We start from the raw sequence: 17,517 nt of genomic DNA, 5'->3' as shown, positions 1-17,517 counted from the left end.
ATTTCAAATAAAAAGACAAATCAAGCAGCCAAACAGTTGAGTCGACAAGTACTCTCTCAATGTATAGAGCTCGATTACGCCTCAAGTTTTTTACTCGAGAAAAGGAACACGCTTTTGGATGCAATCAATTCGGAAGAAAGCCCAAACATTTAGTCTCAAAGGTTTTTTTGTCGTGTTAATATAATAACCATAAGATGATGCAACCTTTGTTGTGCTTGAGGATATATTACAAGAGTACAATAAAATACAACAGAGAATCGGTAGAAGTTAATTAAAGGAACTGTTGCCAGCCTTCCCAAAGTAATAAATATTGATAAAACTGCCGAGGAAGATGAAGAAACCAACTTGGGGAGAGACGGTTTGCCCCATACAGCATGATTTAATATGCTTTTCCAGCTGAGCCAAAGAGTTGCATTTTCTCGGCAATCACAACTTTCATCGCTTCCTTCGCTGCCGCCATGACGTTGATGAGGTCCTTCTTGGGGTCGGTTAACGAGTCCATGTAAGCCTTTCGAACCTCGGTATTCACGTTGAATTTCCTTACACCCCGCTTTATACATTCCTATTTTCACAATAGTCAAGCAGTTCTCAACACACTGGCACAGTTCAGTGTTCACATACATAAAAATTGAAAAAATAACTCGATGCTCCAGTTATACACTAAATCAAATTTTATTACCTCAATTATATCCTTTGGCAAGCCAGAGGCTCCATGAAGAACAATGTGAACACCTTTTTTTGAACACAAATCATATAGATCCTGGGAAATAGCAAAACCGTATTTACATCCTTGGATAAAATAATGATGAAAATAACAAAAGGTAAAAGCATAAGTCAGAGATATTTTACTAAGGATTTCAATTATGTGTGGCCACTCCTCAAAAATCAAGTTGTGAAAAAAACTTCACAACAGTGAAAGGCGAACAATGACTTATAAAAAATGCAACGGTTGGCTTACCATATGAATTTTGGCTGGTAGACTACAGAGCAGATAATGGGCAATTGGTTTTTGAGAAAAAAATTCAACATACACAATAAGTTGTTATATCATATATGTCGGCCAGAAAAAAAAACATAAATATTGCAAGTGTACTAGAAAATAGTAGTCCAAATATACACTTAACCTTTAACAAATCAAGTCTAAGTTTTGGGCCACTTGTAGGGTATTTTCCATGAACATTTCCAATGCAAACAGCCAGAGCATCTATACCCGTCGTATCAATGAATTCCTTAGCCTGATATTCATAACAAGAACAACAGTTTTGTAAACATGGTACCATTAAACGCCATTTCACAGTCTATAGTTAGAAGCTCGTCCGTCCTTATCATTGTTTCTAATGAGCACGGAATGAGGAAGAGACAGAACCTGGTCAACATCAGTAAGTCTAGCTTCATAATCTTTTATTGTCAAATCATCTTCAGTTCCTGACAATCTTCCCAACTCAGCTTCCACCATTAAATTTTTTTTATGCGCTAAATCTGAAATATACTTGGTGTATGAAGTATTTTCCTTGAAGGAAAGGTGAGAGCCATCGACCATAACCGAGTCAATTTCCTGGTGTTATTGGATTTTCAGAAAACAAAAAGGACATTAATGACCACATGGTATGGGGATATAAGAAAATTTGGCAAACTGGGAGAGGAGTGGGGAATGATGCTCGGGAAGTTGAGAGGAAGCTTTACCAGTTCAAGAACTCCCAGCAATTCTTGCTTGGAACTTCCATGGTCAAAGTGAACGGTTATAGGAATCTGTAAATTGAAAATCACCAATTTGCTAATTGAATATCAAAGAATTCAAACTTAACATCAATAAAACTCCAAGTGTTGTTCCACATATTCCAGATAAATAACCCACCCTCACAATACTTATTCGACAAGAGATGGATATCAATAATTGATCTATAGAAACAGATATTTACAGCATATTATGGCACAACTGGAAATATACGGCTGCAGAATCCACAGAAAAAATAGCTATAGTTCCCAAAACACGAACAATTTATTGATTTAGGAAATAAATAAATAATTCAGATGCTTTGGAAGAAGTAAAATTGACTGCAGCTGCATAACTGGTGATATAGTGGGCTGAGCTTTAGAACAAAAGAAGAAAAGGAAATAATCTGCAATAGTATATTGGACTAACAACGATGTAGAAGGGCCTCTTCAATCAACTGATTAATTTAGAGGCGTATTTGTTTCTGAAGATCCTGTTAAAAAATTCTACAATTTTTTTGGAGAGCAACAATGCCTAAAACACAACGCATTTTTCATCTTCCATCCACTGTTGTTTGACAGAATTGTGTTTTAAATACTAAAAATGACACTTACACTTGCTTGTTCGGCAGCAGCTATACAACAAGCAACCAATGGAGCTCCTCCATGCTTCAAGGCACTTGGATGGATCTGAAAAATAAAATATGAATCTAAGATATTTCGATCATACAAGAATTTTAATTTGTTGTACTTCTTCTCAGATGACAGCTATCTGCAAATATAGACCGAACACAAGACATGATTCATGACATTCATGCGATTCATCTGATCATCGGCTATTAATAATAGCGAATTACATTAGCTGGGATGTGGGAGGAAGATTAATACAACTTTTGGCCTATAAATTTATGTATTAAACAAACTGTAACTTTGTTTTGAATCAATAGGGTGTAAGAGCAGATTCCAGATTCAACTTGAGAGAAGTATTAATGTTACCGAATAATATGTTTTGGGACAAGGTTTGATATACTTAAGATTCTAATATATATTTGTATCTAGTTAGTTATGATTTCCTCTCATATTTATTTGAAGATATTTTAAACCATATAAAGAGGTACTATTGAATTCCAAACCAATAAGATTAATAAGAGTTTGGGCATTTCGGTCATTATCTGATGGATCATGCCTGAACCACTTAAAATATATCTCACACTATATTTCTGCGTTTTGAAATCAATGGAGGCAAGTGTCGTGCCGTAAAAGATGGTTGGTGACTTCAAAGCATGTCATGTGTAGCTCAAGGTACTTATACTCTTCTATGCTCATGGTAAATGGAAAATTAGGATTTGAAAAAAAATCTAAGTCCATAATAGTTAAAAACACAAGAATCTTTCAAGATCATTAAAGAAAAAAACTATGGGAATCTGTGTTCAGCAAATCAAACAAACTTTTGGGCACAATAGTGATTGTATGAACGGAGATATAGCAAAAGTAAATAGAAATCGCAAAATTTTAAATTCTAAAATTTGAAATCTCGAATTATAAAGGTTGTCGCCAATTCAAACCTGCAAAATAGCAGGACTTCGTTGTTCCTCTGCTGCAGCAACAACTGCCTCAACTCCCTCCATATTGTAGACATTAAAGGCTCCAACAGCATATCCACCCATTTCTGCATTCTTTATTACACACCAGCTAGTCGGCATCTGAATGAAAGCCAATTAGAACTACAGTAGCTAAATAAATCTTACAAGAAGAAGTTCCTTAGTTGAGAGTCTTCCCGGATGCGACCAACGACTTACTACTTCAGCTACAGCTTTACTGTCACCAACATTTCCTAGAAAATGCAATTATTATAGGATAACAATATAAAATTCAATGTCCAATATGAACCGATGATGAGATGTCTAATTTCCCACATTACCTGGGAAAACAATGTATGGAACGCCTGGATGTCTGCTTTCAGGACCTAGCTGCCATAAGGGTACACCTGCCAGAGCTTGACCAACAATTTTGGCTCGTTTTGCTTCTAGAGCTTTTGTCGCAAGGTCTGAAGAAGTAATTCCACCCTATGATATGAATGCTTTTAATTAACAACATTCATGGCTAACATTCTGGTGTCTCAATCTATCTATATATCTTAAAGAAGAACACTAAGAGTAGAGCGAAAACAAGGTTTCCACAAACTTGTGGGTATAGAAAATTAATGTCAATATACGAGTATATTCTGGTGTCTCAATCTATCTATATATCGTTATGGTTGTATTAATGTTTAAGACTGCTGTTATTGTTTTGTTTTCGTTTGGGTTGCAAGATAATTAAGTATTTGGTTTCCGCTGTTTAATTGTTGTTATTAAGTTTAATGTTGCATATTTATTAGTCTGTTTAGTAGTGGCTCAGGTAAGGGCGCTACATTCACAAAGTCTTTGAGAAGCCAAGGCTACTATCAAAGACAATATGATCATACTCTCTTCAAAAAGGTCCAATATTTTTTTTTTTATAAGAAACATTTATTTATTATAATAGAATTAGAGTTTACAAAACAAGTGGATGAGCGGTGCACAAAACAAAAGAGTGATTAATTCATCTCTAACTCTATGAACAAATAATTGTCTATGTTGATGATATGATATTGACATGTGATGATATAGAAGCGATAAACAGGTTAAAGAAGAGCTTGGCAAGATAGTTTGAGAAGAAGGACTGTTGAAGTATTTCCCTGGAAAGAAGGTAGCAAGGTTCAAAAGAAGAATCACAGTGTCCCAAAGAAATATATTTTGGATCTCCTGAAGGAGACATGGATGAGTGGGTGCAAAACCATTAGATACTCCTACAGAATCCAATGTGAAGCTAGGAGAAATTAATAATGGCACTGCAGTGGATACATGAAAATATCAAAGATTGGTTGGAAGATTGATTTATATGTCTCACACACGTCCTGACATTGCCTTCGCATTAAGTATGATGAGCCAATTTATGCACTCACTGTGTGCAATACACCTTGAAGCTGTACATTGAATTCTGAGATATCTAAAGAAAACTCCAGGGAAGGGACTGCTCTTGGAAAAAATAAGAAACGAGAAGTTGAAGTGTATACAGATGCTGATTGGGCAGGATTAGTCACGGATTGAAGATTAACCTCCGGTTATTGTACATTTGTGTGGGGCAACTTGGTAACATGGAGAAGCAAAAATCAAGGACTAGTTGCAAGAAACAGTGCGGAGACAGAATTCAGGTCCATGGCAAAAGAAGTGTGCGAAGTATCGGGGATTAAACGAGTCATGGAAGATCTAAAAATGACTGACTTTTCCCATCAAGTTCTACTGTGACAACAAGGCAACCATTAGCATTGTTCAGAATCCAGTTTTTCGTGAGAGAACTAAGCATATCGAAATTGACAAGCATTTCATGAAAGAGAAGCTTGAAGACGGAGTTATCTGTATTCCATTTGTTCCATGCTTAGATATCCTAACTAAAGGCTTATTAAAACAAACCTTTGAAGAACAAGTGAGCAAGTTGGGGATGGTGCATATCTTCACCAACTTAAGGGGGGGTGTCAAATGGTTAGGATTTGATAGACTTTATTTTAAATTAGGATCTTGTATTATTGGTAATTTGGTATAAAAGGATATTTAACCCTTTTGATCTATATAAAGTGTACCAATCAATGATTTTAATGAATTCGCAATAAAATAATATTTTCTCCTTGAAATCTGCCATGTTTTTCAGCAAAAGTATTTTAGGAAAATGAAAGCAAATACAGATCCTTCATAAAAGAAATACCTTTGCAAGGATGAAACGAGGTCTTGTAGTTATCTGCCGCACTATTTCCACTAGGGCGGAGCTGACTTTAGAATTGATCTCTAAACTTTCGGAAGCAGCTGCATGCACAATGAGGTTTGATAGATCACTTTATGGCATATGGAATATAGGAATTTGACGTGGTGATATGATAAAATAGAACTAACTCACTTTTTCCGACAAGAAGCTGCCGGCTAGTCATTAGAAGAGTATCTTTGCCACTTCTAAGGTAAACATCAGCAACCGCAGCTGTGCGATTGATCTCTTCCTCCCTTTCATTTGAAGATTTCACGGAAACTTTTTCAACAGAAACCTGTGTTGGCAATGAACAATACAAGGAAAAATTCAGGAGTAAATGTTGGACTTCCTCTCCTTTCGTTCACTTTATTATTTGAAACTTCTCTTTCTCAACAAGCATCAAAAATAGTTTTCAAATGAAGAACATCTAAAAACCTCGATCTGTTTCAAGGCCTGAAGCCTTTGCAACAGCAGCTCTTCGACCTGTAGATTAGGGAATTTTGCTTATGTTGGAAACTCGAGGTTAATAATCAAACTAACAGGCTAATATAGCAACATTAACCTGTTTTGTCGTTTTGGGAACGTAGGAGCCAACAATGATAAGTCCACCAGTCCTCTGTGTGGATATTCCAAGATCACCAGGCAATAATGGGTCTTTTGGAATGATTCCAAGACGAGCAGAAACAAAACTAGCAGCAGTCCGGCATAAGAAGCTCTTACCCAGTAGTTCAGCCTATAAAAGGGACGCAGGTTTGTGAAAAAATGCCTTTCAATTTGTTGTGACTACAGCTGCACGTGAAAGAGCTAGCAGTTCACACAGAAAAATATCAACCTGAATCATTCCTGCCGCAAATACAGCCATGTCTCTATCACTAGCAGCATTTACTATGCATGTAGATCCCTGTTTCATCCAAAATACAACTCAAGGCTTCAGAATACAAATCTGAAGAAACCAGGAGAGAGATTTCACAAGGATAGATTGGACAAATGTTTCTTGACCAACTAAACATCAGATACATTAATAGTAAAAATATCAACAATAAGAATAATGTTGCATAAAGCACTAAAAATATGCCTTGCCAGACAATAAACAGGTTTTTGGACCTTAAAGCTCAGTGGAATCCAGGACACAAAAAGCTGAACATTTTACTATGTCATAGCCTGAAGGGAACTTTCTCGAATGAGGGACGGTGAAAAGAGACTGCAGAATCTAGCAACTACCTTTGTACCAAAAATTACAGTTGGTGGCGATGATACAAGTCATATTTTAAACTATTTGTGTGATACAAACATCTCATCCAATTAGTGCATAAATTTATGAGTCCTAGAATCAAATATGTCACATTGACTTTAATACCAAGAATAAGCCTGAAAGATAAGACTACAAGAGGTTTTGAAACACCTGTAGGCCAGCAGGGAATGAATCATACCATGATCATTCCTTAATTGGATTGCAACCATAACGTGCCATCTCTTTGGTTAACTCAAAATGTGATTCTCCAAGATACAAAGTTTCATTTTCTTTTGTGTTCTAGATAAAAAAGTTTTCTCTTTTTTGTCCTGATTCTAATAATTTACAAGATTGTTGATGAATCAAATGGCACTGAAAACAATCTCAAGTACATTGATACAATCAGATCTCTACTCTTCCATGGAAAACGTCCGGGAATTCATTTTAAAAGGTGCAAAATACTTTTAATAGAGAAGTAAAGCTCCCATAAACTTGTGGTTGGTTTTTTTTACGATGATATTTTATAGGGAAAGGGATATAAAATTAAAATTGCTTGCATTATTTAGAAAATAAAATCCTCAACCATTCTTAGCCAAAATTACATGGTTTCACTTGTTTGACTTCATCCAGCCGACATTATTTGTTGGAGAAGAAAGTAGAGGGGCGACTAAAAACTAGATAAGACATCACCACATCAACCTTCCTTACTCCCTCTCATACACAGGCACATGCACTCTTGTTTGATCATGGTTGCTAATGTTTACACTTATATCTGCATGCATATAAATTATATTGGAACAAAACATCTCCATAACTTTATCTCTTGATCCCCCAATATATGGCACAATAATATTTTCTAAGAATTTCATTGCGTGTTCAACTTTATAGCGGTTCCAGGTATCTACTGAAACCTAACCTAGCCAAACTTAAGACATTAAATTTGTTCGACTTTATAGCGGTTCCCGGTATCTACTGAGACCCAAACTCAAGATACTAGCTTGAGCTTGACATGGATGATTTGAAAGATTCAATTAGTAGAAAACAAAAAAAGAATTAATAATAGTACTTTGTCTACAGATCTTATCAATATGCCTCACAATTTGTACCTTCTTTAAACTGCAGAGATATTCACAAACAGCTTCAGGCCCTCCTTTTCTCAATAATTGGATAGAAATGGATGCGACACTGTCTGCTGGTATGCGACCCCCTGTTTTCTCCTCCACCCACTGGAATACCCAACTAATATGTACTTAAACTGTGCTTCATGTAATGTATTGGGGTATTTTGAGTCAGGGACGTTAAAAAATCACACCTCTCGTAGATTTGAAGATTTGTAGCCAAATGAGGAATCTTTAGCAAACTCTGTTTCACCTGCAGGGATGAGCCTGTAGACACTATGCTTCTTAACTCATTCTAATAAGTGGATATTATGTGCCCGAAGAGACGGAATAATACCTGTCAGAGTCTGCAACATAGTGTATGTCCCCGATAGTATAACGACCTCCTTGAAGAAAGAAGGGACAAATTATCCACGCATCCATCTCACCAATTACAGAAACAGCCGCATCTGCTTCCTATACATATGGAAGGAGTTCATCAAGCTGAAAGCATGTCAAGATTTAAATGTTTAACAGTAAAGGCAATTCGTATGTTCTATGCCCTTGCCTGTGGGAAATGTCCTCTTAATGTAGAATCCCCCCTCAGGACGACAGTGTAGTCAGTTTTGTCCACCATCTTTGCAGCAGTAGACAGATTGCTACAGATCTCCACTATTAGTCTACGGGCCTATATCGAGAAGAGCTTTATTATAACTACGTAAGTCATAGAGAAAAACTAGCTTCTGGAATATAACAAACCTCTTTTTTTAAGTTGGAAAAGGAAATCATCAATGAAAATAGTGCCGCTATTTTACCTTCTCAGGGCTCAATGACCGCGAATTTGTCAAAATGAAAAAACACTTAGGCTTCTTATCGAACTGTTCGACAAGTGACTCGATACTCCTGAAAACAAAGCAAAATGTCAATAGCACATTACTGGAAGAAGAATTATAGATTAAGTATCAAGCACCAAATCTAAATACCATTAGGTAAATCATTCAGTTGACCTCAAGATCTGATTAGCATGTTTAAGATGATAGAAAAGGGATTTGACAAACTTAAATTTATATGTTTAATTTTATGAAAAACAAATTAAATATACAGACCTTTTATGATTATGCGCTCATATTATTCAAAACTAAGTTTTATTTTCTGTTTTCCTCTTTTATCGGCGATCTGAATCATACTTTGGCACGATGATACTATCCGTGGAGATAATAGATCTAAAATGTATGTAGGGATACATCATTGTAGCATATGAGCACAACAGTTGTGACACTAACTAGAACAACAAAAACATGGCCAAAAAAATTAGTTTTCTGCCTCAAAGAGATACAAATCATTGAGCTATCAAACAAAAAATTTCTCTTCATTTCTAATTAATTTTATGCCTCCTTTTTTTGCCTCGTCATATATATTTTACTGTGAGTGAGTCAACCGTTCAATTATCGAACAAATCTTAAAAAAACAAGATATATGCACGTTCTATGTCATAAACAGGTGCATCATCTGAAGTTTTCAATTCCCGTAAAGTAGGGACATCATGGCAAATCATATTTAAATTCATTTGGACGAGCACTTTAAATTATGTAGGCAATATCATCAAGGAAACAGCCTTGCTTCCTAATAGATCCCATAAAAAAAAGCCAATTCTTTGTGTTCAAGTCCATTCTCTTTAAAAGCAATTGTAAAAGACTTCTTTCTCCTCCATCGAAGTTCACCTCCTATTCCAATATGAGGAAACAACCATTTTCAACATCAACAACTTGTTCAACCAAGAATTTAACTGGGCCTTCATCATTATTTTGGAGAAACAAAACATACTTAATTGATTGAGTGACTTACCATTCCGTCAATACCTCGATGTCATGAACGGTTTGAGTTCCAGTTGGATCGTCATCCAAAACAACCAATGTTTTCAGATTTTTCTGGGCAAGGTTAAGTATATTCTCAACAGGATCAGTGGGCCATTCGGATGGTAGGGCTTGAAGGACATATTCTTTACTTAGAACATGAGGCTTTCCTTCAACTTTGACTCCCGTAATTATCTCATAAACCTATTAAATTTAACAGTTTACAAAAAGGAAACAAAAATTCCATTGATATTGCTGTATGTATTCCTGTAACCACAAGATATTCATATATTTTAACATCTAACTCATCTCTGTATTTGGAAACAATCAACAAAGTAACATTTGAAGAAGAGACAGCAGAAGCATGAACCTTCACTACGCCTGCATCATCAATTCGGCCCCATCCAGCAGCAGAACCTGCACCAGGAAACATTCCGGGTCACCTTGAATTAGAAACTTTGAAGCCAGACAATAAACTTTTACCACCAGGAACTATCCATTTCATCATACAAAATTCACAAGGAAAGACAGCTTTTGAAAGTTAGTTCCCAGCCATTAGTTGCGTGATCCACCTTTATTGAATTCAAAATTCACTTGGTCAAATTTGCGGGCCTTAGCCATTTGTTGCAGATTAGACAAATTCTTATTCATGGGAGGATGGGTGGAAATATACCCATTTTATAGACAAACAGTTCTACCACGAATTATTTTGAAATTTGAATCACTATCCATTATTCTGGATACTGAAAAGTGTAAATGGGGGCCCCTCCTTTTAGATTTGAGAATGTTTGGCTGAAGCACAAGAATTTCAAACCATTATTTTTGTCATGGTGGAATAATGCAGATTTTCAAAGATTGGAGGGGTACAAATTTATGAGAAACTCAAATCTATTAAATGTGATATTCGAAGATGGAATGATGAGGTTTTCAGGGTAGTTGAGGTGAGAGAGGCTGAAATGATAGAAAAAATTAAAAGGCTGGATGAGTTGGAGAGTGAGGAGCGGGGATCTGAGGAGATAGCAACCGAAAGGAAGGAAGCAAAATGGGTGTTAAAAAAAATGGTGCGTCGAAGGAATCAGATGAGCAATCAAAAAGCGAAGGTCAAATGGGTTAAGGAAGGGGATTGCAATACAAAGTTCTTTCATTCTCTATTGAATCAATGGAAGAGTAAGGCTACCATCAATAAATTGGAATGGGATAACGGGTCGGTTACCGTTGATGAGGTCAAATAGTATCAATCATAGTTAAAATTTTCGAAGAGTTGTACAATAAAACAGAGACTAGAGAATGGGGTATTGAAGGAATAAAGTGGTGCCCCATTGATAGTGAGCTCAGTCTAGAGCTTGAGGAACCCTTCTTAGAAGATGAGGTCAAGAAGACAATGTTTGAGTGTGATGGTTGTAAGGCCGGGACCGGATAGATTTACCTTGGCGTTTTTTCAGGATTGTTAGGATATTGTTAAAGAGATATAATAAAGATCTTCAGTGAGTTTTTTGAAGGGGGTATATAAATGGAATTACCAATGAAACATACATCTGTTTGATCCCAAAGAAACAAGATTCAATCAAGGTTAAAGACTTTAGACCTATTAGTCTTACACTAGTCTGTATTAGATAATAGCTAAAGTGTTATCTGCAAGGCTGAAGAAAGTTGTCATACACAATATTAGAATCTCATAATGCATTCATTGAGGGGAAACAAATGCTTGATTGTTGTCTTATTGCGAATAAAATAGTGGAAGAAGGGAGATAGAAGAGGAAGAAATGATGGGTTTTGAAGGTTGATTTTGAAAAAGCATATGATAACGTGGATTGGCATTTCCTGGATTTTGTATTGAAGAAGAAAGAGTTCGGTGAGAGATGGAGAAGGTCGATCAAGGGTTGTGTCTCGAATGTGACACATTCTCGATTATGATTAATGGGAGGCCAAGGGGTAAATTTCAAGCACAGAGAGGGCTTAGACAAAGGGATCCTTTGTCACATTTTTGTTTAATATGGTTGTGGACGTGTTGGGGAGGCTGATTGATAAAAAGAGCGGGGTAGAGGTAATGTAGAGATAACTCATATTCAGTTTCTGGATGACACACTTTTCTTTGTCAAGAAGGAGAATCATGTCAGATTTTTTGTGGAAGTTGTGAGGACGTTTTGTAAAATGTCAAGGTTAAAAAAAATTGGAAAAAGAGGGCTTTGTTGGGTCTCCAGTGTGAAGAAGAACTTGAAGAGTTAGCTCAGTAAATTGGGTGTGGACAAAGAAATGGCCAATTAAGTATTTGGGATGTCTTTAGGAGGAAATCCATTAAAAATCTCGTTTTGGGAACCGATTCTGACTAACTTGTCAAAGAAGTTGGCAAGTTGGAAGAAATCATTCCTATCAGGAGGGAGAAGGGCTAACGCTGATTTATTACATGTCTCCTTTTAGGGTACCAAAAGGCATAGCGGAGGCGATAGAAATATTGAGAGGGACTTTCTATGGGATGGAGCTGATGGTGAATCACATGGTTATCTGGTTGCCTGAGAGCAAGTGTGCAATCCAAAAATAGAGGGTGGGTTGAGTATTGGGAATATTTGTTTGGGGAATAAGGCATGTTGGGGAAATAACGTGGATGTTTTATGCAGAAGAAGGGACGTTGTGGAAAAATCTTATACGGGTTACAAGATAATGGATGAGATGCGGGTTTAGCAAAAAACGAGACGTTCAGATGCTCGTGGAAGTTTATTTCTAGAACTTACCCGACTTTTCATCAATTAGTGAGGATGGTGGTTCAAGGAGGTACCAAGGTTAGGTTTTAGGAGGATAGGTGGAGGTGGGGGGCGATTCTTCCTTTCGGGATCCTTATCCGTGTTTATTTCAGTTTTCTTCAGTTCATAATATGTTCATATCTCATTTGCGTTATTTGATAATTCTCCTCTTCCTCTTCCCGGGACTTGTATTTTCAGAGGGTTTTGAGGGATGAGGAGTTGTATTTGAGTGCGCTATTAGGAGAGTTAGATAAAATCGGGTTGATTGAAGGGGTAGATGATGTTCGTGTATGGGGCGGGGATCCGTCAGGTCTTTTAGTCAAATCCTTCTTTGATTATTTTTTCCGAGCAGTAGATTTCCCAATTTTTCATTTGACAAAGTTATATGGAAAGCTCCAGTTCCAACAATGATTCAAGTATTGTGAACGGTTCTAGGTAAGTTGCCGACTTCGGAAATGATGCAAAAGAGCTTGCCCATGTGTGGTCTGTGCCCAAATTGGTATGTATTATATCGAAATGACAGGGAGACATATGATCATATGTTGATTCATTGTACATTCACGAGTGAGTTGTGGGCGAGAGCTTTAGAAGAATTGAGATTGGTTTGGGCGACGCCTAAATCAACAGAAGATTTATTCGATAAAGATCTTAGACAGTTTTGGCAAGAGAGACGAAAAATTTTGGAAAGTGTTGGTTCATGACATATGTTGATCTGTGTGGATAGAGACAAATAGAAAATTTTTGACAACGTTGAAGATACGAAGGAAGAGTGCTGAAAAAAGATCAAAATCAAAATATCTACTTGGATTGGATCTCATGTAGACTTTCAAAATGTCTCAATATCAGATTTATTGAGATTGGGCTCTTGTGTATTATCCATAAGACCAAGGTCTTGCCTAGTTTTTTGTCGTGTGTGGATTACTAATCCGTTTATTGTAAATAAAAGCTATTAAGTATTTAGTAAAATACCGTTTCTTATAAAAAAAAAAATATTTCATAGTAACATATGAACGTAAATTGATGATTTCTAGGTTGAAAATAAACCATTGACTTGTCGGAAAACTTATATATTTGACTTTTCACTACATCCGTTGTTTCATTTGCTGCAAGAGTTGCAAGCCAATTTCTGCATAAGCCTAAGATTGGCTTGTTAATATAAAAAAAAACTCTCCCAGAAATGGCTTATTTCATAGAGAAAAAGACATTTAAATGTGAAAGTATATTAGTCTCTGATTATGTAGATGATCGCCGATAGAAAATCTATATCAAATTATTGTGATTATGTTGGTGGAAATATGGTGATTTGGTGTAGTAAGAAGCAAAAGTGGTTTAAATGTCTACCTCAAAAGCAGGGTATAGAGCCATGGCTAATGCAAAATGTGAATTGATGCGGTTGAAAACTATACCGACTAAAACGAGTATAGAATGTTCAATTCCAATATCATTTCAATGTGACAATTAAGCAGCTAACCTATATTCCATGAGAGGATCAAACATATTGAGGTGCATTATCACTTTCTTAATGATGTTCTAATTAACAAGATAATCAGCAGTACTCGTGCACTTTTTTCAGAACAGATTGTAAATATCTTTGGACTTGGCAGCTCGCTTATTTTCAACATTTTGTCTAAGATGAGAAGTATTGATTCATATTCTTAAGCTTCATAGCGATTGTCAGAAATTTTTTTGTTCTGTTAGAAAATATGTTTATCTTCAATTGTGGGGTTTTTTTTTTTTAATCTTCAATTGTGGGTTGTGTGCTTTAGGTATTGGATATTGGCAGGCCCATTAATTTTATAGAACATCTACTCTATATTAGAGAAATAACATGAACATTCTTAATTATTCTGTGGGTCATTTTCTTTTAAACATATACAAATGCATTACTCAAGTTTGATTAGAATCTTAGATATATTTAAATCTATGTACTTATCTTCAGAAAATTCTAATTTATATTTGTTTCGACGGATATTCAAACCTATATTGTTCGCTATCTAACACTTAAAAAATTTTCTTTTCAACAATCCCCTACTTTTCACAATATACTAATAAAAAAAATATGAAATTACATAATAAGCTCGTGCATGCTAACCAGATATGAACAATTGATGAGCAGCATTTGCCACTGGAAGTGGAACCTTGTGAAACGAGCTCTCACGAGTAACGATTCCCTGTAAAAGAAATTACATTTGTCAAACACTGCCACCACACAAAACGTGTTTGAAATCTTTAGTTATGCTTGCTACATTCTCTAATAAACTGACATAATGCATTTTTCCTGTATAGGATGTGTAGATAACATTCATGTAAGAGTAAGTATAGCAAGAGATTTTTTGTTTCTTTCTTTGGTAGATTTCAGACTTACTAGATCCTTCACAAATATATCGAGTGCAGATAGTGGAGTATAATCATTCTCCAACATGTGCGGACCACGATTCTCAAACATCCTGCCAATAGACAAGGATTTGAATTCAAACATTAATTGAAGTCAGTATCATTTTCTAAGTACACCTTGGATTAGTCATATGTTGTTCATAAGTGACAAAATATAACTATTCATATTTTATAATATAAAAGTTTAATAATTTTTTTGTGATTTATAACAATCCATGACATTGATTATAAAAAACAAATTGTTAGCCTGAAATGAATGCAAGAGACATCACCCTTGTCCTTGTCATATTTTAATAGTTACAACAGGCTACACATCAGATGAAAAAAGGCATTTATCATTTGATATTGCTTTAGAAGAATGAGAAAATAGGGGGAAAACACACACACAGAGAGAGAGAGAGAGAGAGAGAGAGAGAGAGAGGAATAACACCTTACCTTAATAATTTCATTAAAATTCTGATCTATCTTATTTTATAAGCTAAGTCAAAAAAATGGAATAAAGTGTTAACAAAGCATTATGGCCCACCTACTTCGTGGGATATTACAAACCAGGAAAAAAAAGTATTATTGGGCAGGCAACAGATTGACAAATCTAGAAATGACAACAAGCATTGCCTTTTTTGAAAATGCATGACATACCATGATGTTCCTGCACTAGCTGAGATGATATCAAACAACAACCTTGTGTCAAGACCCAATCGAGCACCAAATGCCATTGCCTCTGCTGTTGCTGTAATATGAACCCCAGCAAGCAGTTGATTGATCATTTTCACAACACTGCATATATTATGAGGACTAATTATAATAAATTATCATGATTTGACCCAAGATTATGAGGTTTCAAATGTGCCTTGAGATCTTTATCTGAAATGAGTGAAGAGTGAGAGGCACTTAGAATCTAAGATGTACCTTCCAGCGCCGCAACCCCCTTCAATAATGTAAAGCTTCTCACTTAACGCTGTACCAGAACAAAAAAAATATAACATAAAATGATGTTCCAAACTTTATAGCGTACAGTAAAACTCAGCTAACTTCATAGGCCAAATTTTTTCCACCTGAAAGAACTGAACCAGCATGCTCCAAAGCTTCCTCTGCCCCTGATGCCATTATCTGAGACAAATAATAATGCTTTTCATATGCTATTCAGATCAAGATATAAATGGAATCTCTTACAGTAAGTGTTCCATTGGAAGCTCTCTTTACGCCACCAGACACAGGAGCATCCACTAACTTCAGATTTTTATTTTCATCTATAAAAGGTGGAGAGGCACATAAGATGATAATAGAGAGAAGTTGAAATGGCAAGCTTGTGCCATTAGTTAATGACAATGGATAACGATTTATTATCGAAGATGAAAAGATTCAGAAAAATTCTCGTCTTTGGTTTGTTTTAAGTTAATGGACCCTAAAAATGAATAATAATTTTCTGATCTGATTTTTTTCCTTTTATTTGTGTGCCCATTCTATTCTCATAATCTCTGCGGAGGTAACAGTTAACCCTCACCGGAACAAATAGTCATCTTTAAGAACAAGCACAAAACTCTGATCAACTAACATCTAAGCCCCTTTTCAATTTTGAAGATCAATGGTCGTGGCAATTGAATTAACTTCCATGTTGTGAGAATGGGACGAAAAAGAAAGGTAATAATACGAAAGCAGATATAACAATTAAGCATTTGTTGCAACAAAATTTTCAACTCATCAAGCCATATTGGTATCGACAACAACAAAATATTTCTCATATTACCACCTTAACTTGTGCGAGTACCAACCACACTGCCATTAGCGCAATTATGTCAGCACCTCCAGCAACACAATACACCAATAGGCTATTAATTTTTTATGAAGACAAAGAATCAGAGATCAGTCCCGGATGTACATCAGTTCCAAGCCACAAGATCAAACCAGCCAAAACCGATGTGGGATGCGGGTTTAGCAAGAAATGTGACATTCAGATGCCCATGGAAGTTTATTTCCCGATCTTACCCGACTTTTCAACAATTAGTGACGATAAAGGTTAGAGGAGGTAACAGGGCTAGGTTTGGGAAGACATTTGGTGGGGCGATTCTTTATTTAAAGATCTTTATCCGCCTTTATTTCAGCTATCCGCGGTTCATAATATGCCTATATCATACTTGTTCACTTTGACAATTCGTCGTCTTCCCAATCATGGGATTTGCATTTTCGAAGGGTTGTGAGATATGAAGAGTTATTAGAGTTGACTGAGTCATTAGGTGTGTTAGATAGGATTAGGTTAATTGAAGGGATAGATGAGAGCGAGTGTGGAGTGGGATTCCTCTGGTCTTTTCTCAGGCAAATCCTTTTTTGCGTCATTTTTCCCCAAAGATATTTTCCTGTTTTCCATATTTTTATGTTATATGAAAGGTTCGAGTTCCAACAAAGGTCCAGGCATTCTTGTGGACCGCGATTCTGGGTAAGTTGCCTACATCGGAGATGATGCGAAAGAAGTAGCCCTCAATTTCTATGTGCCCCAATTGGTGTGTGTTGTGTAGGAATGATATGGAAACACATGATCATATGCTCATTCATTGTGCATTCACGAGCGGCTTGTGGGCTAGAGCTTTGAAAGAATTGGACTTGTTTTGGGTGATTCCGAAGTCAACGAATGATTTATTCGCTATGGATCTAGGAAAACTAATTGGCAGGAAGAGAAG

General features: G+C 36.1%; 1 protein-coding gene across 1 annotated transcript in view; it reads right to left on the bottom strand.

The window, feature by feature from the left end:
• Nucleotides 1-148: 148 nt before the first annotated feature.
• Nucleotides 149-17,517, bottom strand: part of LOC140805740 (uncharacterized) — a 38,581-nt gene continuing 21,212 nt past the window's right edge. Inside the window, exons 16-42 of the mRNA XM_073162030.1 lie at nt 16,016-16,092; nt 15,898-15,952; nt 15,752-15,800; nt 15,482-15,619; nt 14,814-14,895; nt 14,541-14,619; nt 10,081-10,127; nt 9,703-9,914; nt 8,673-8,760; nt 8,426-8,545; nt 8,216-8,334; nt 8,073-8,145; nt 7,867-7,986; nt 6,362-6,430; nt 6,092-6,262; nt 5,965-6,012; nt 5,683-5,824; nt 5,494-5,591; nt 3,635-3,779; nt 3,462-3,547; nt 3,279-3,389; nt 2,329-2,403; nt 1,684-1,749; nt 1,367-1,555; nt 1,125-1,235; nt 680-760; nt 149-562 (exon numbers count right to left, since the gene is read on the bottom strand). Of these exons, the coding sequence (XP_073018131.1) occupies nt 380-562; nt 680-760; nt 1,125-1,235; nt 1,367-1,555; nt 1,684-1,749; nt 2,329-2,403; nt 3,279-3,389; nt 3,462-3,547; nt 3,635-3,779; nt 5,494-5,591; nt 5,683-5,824; nt 5,965-6,012; nt 6,092-6,262; nt 6,362-6,430; nt 7,867-7,986; nt 8,073-8,145; nt 8,216-8,334; nt 8,426-8,545; nt 8,673-8,760; nt 9,703-9,914; nt 10,081-10,127; nt 14,541-14,619; nt 14,814-14,895; nt 15,482-15,619; nt 15,752-15,800; nt 15,898-15,952; nt 16,016-16,092 (2,834 nt within the window). The 3' untranslated portion in view covers nt 149-379. The remainder of the gene's footprint in view (nt 563-679; nt 761-1,124; nt 1,236-1,366; nt 1,556-1,683; nt 1,750-2,328; nt 2,404-3,278; nt 3,390-3,461; nt 3,548-3,634; nt 3,780-5,493; nt 5,592-5,682; nt 5,825-5,964; nt 6,013-6,091; nt 6,263-6,361; nt 6,431-7,866; nt 7,987-8,072; nt 8,146-8,215; nt 8,335-8,425; nt 8,546-8,672; nt 8,761-9,702; nt 9,915-10,080; nt 10,128-14,540; nt 14,620-14,813; nt 14,896-15,481; nt 15,620-15,751; nt 15,801-15,897; nt 15,953-16,015; nt 16,093-17,517) is intronic.

The sequence above is a fragment of the Primulina eburnea genome, chromosome 11, assembly GCF_022965805.1.
Source record: "Primulina eburnea isolate SZY01 chromosome 11, ASM2296580v1, whole genome shotgun sequence".
In the NCBI taxonomy this organism is placed as follows: Eukaryota; Viridiplantae; Streptophyta; class Magnoliopsida; order Lamiales; family Gesneriaceae; genus Primulina; species Primulina eburnea.
This window is presented reverse-complemented; position numbering and strand designations above follow the sequence as displayed.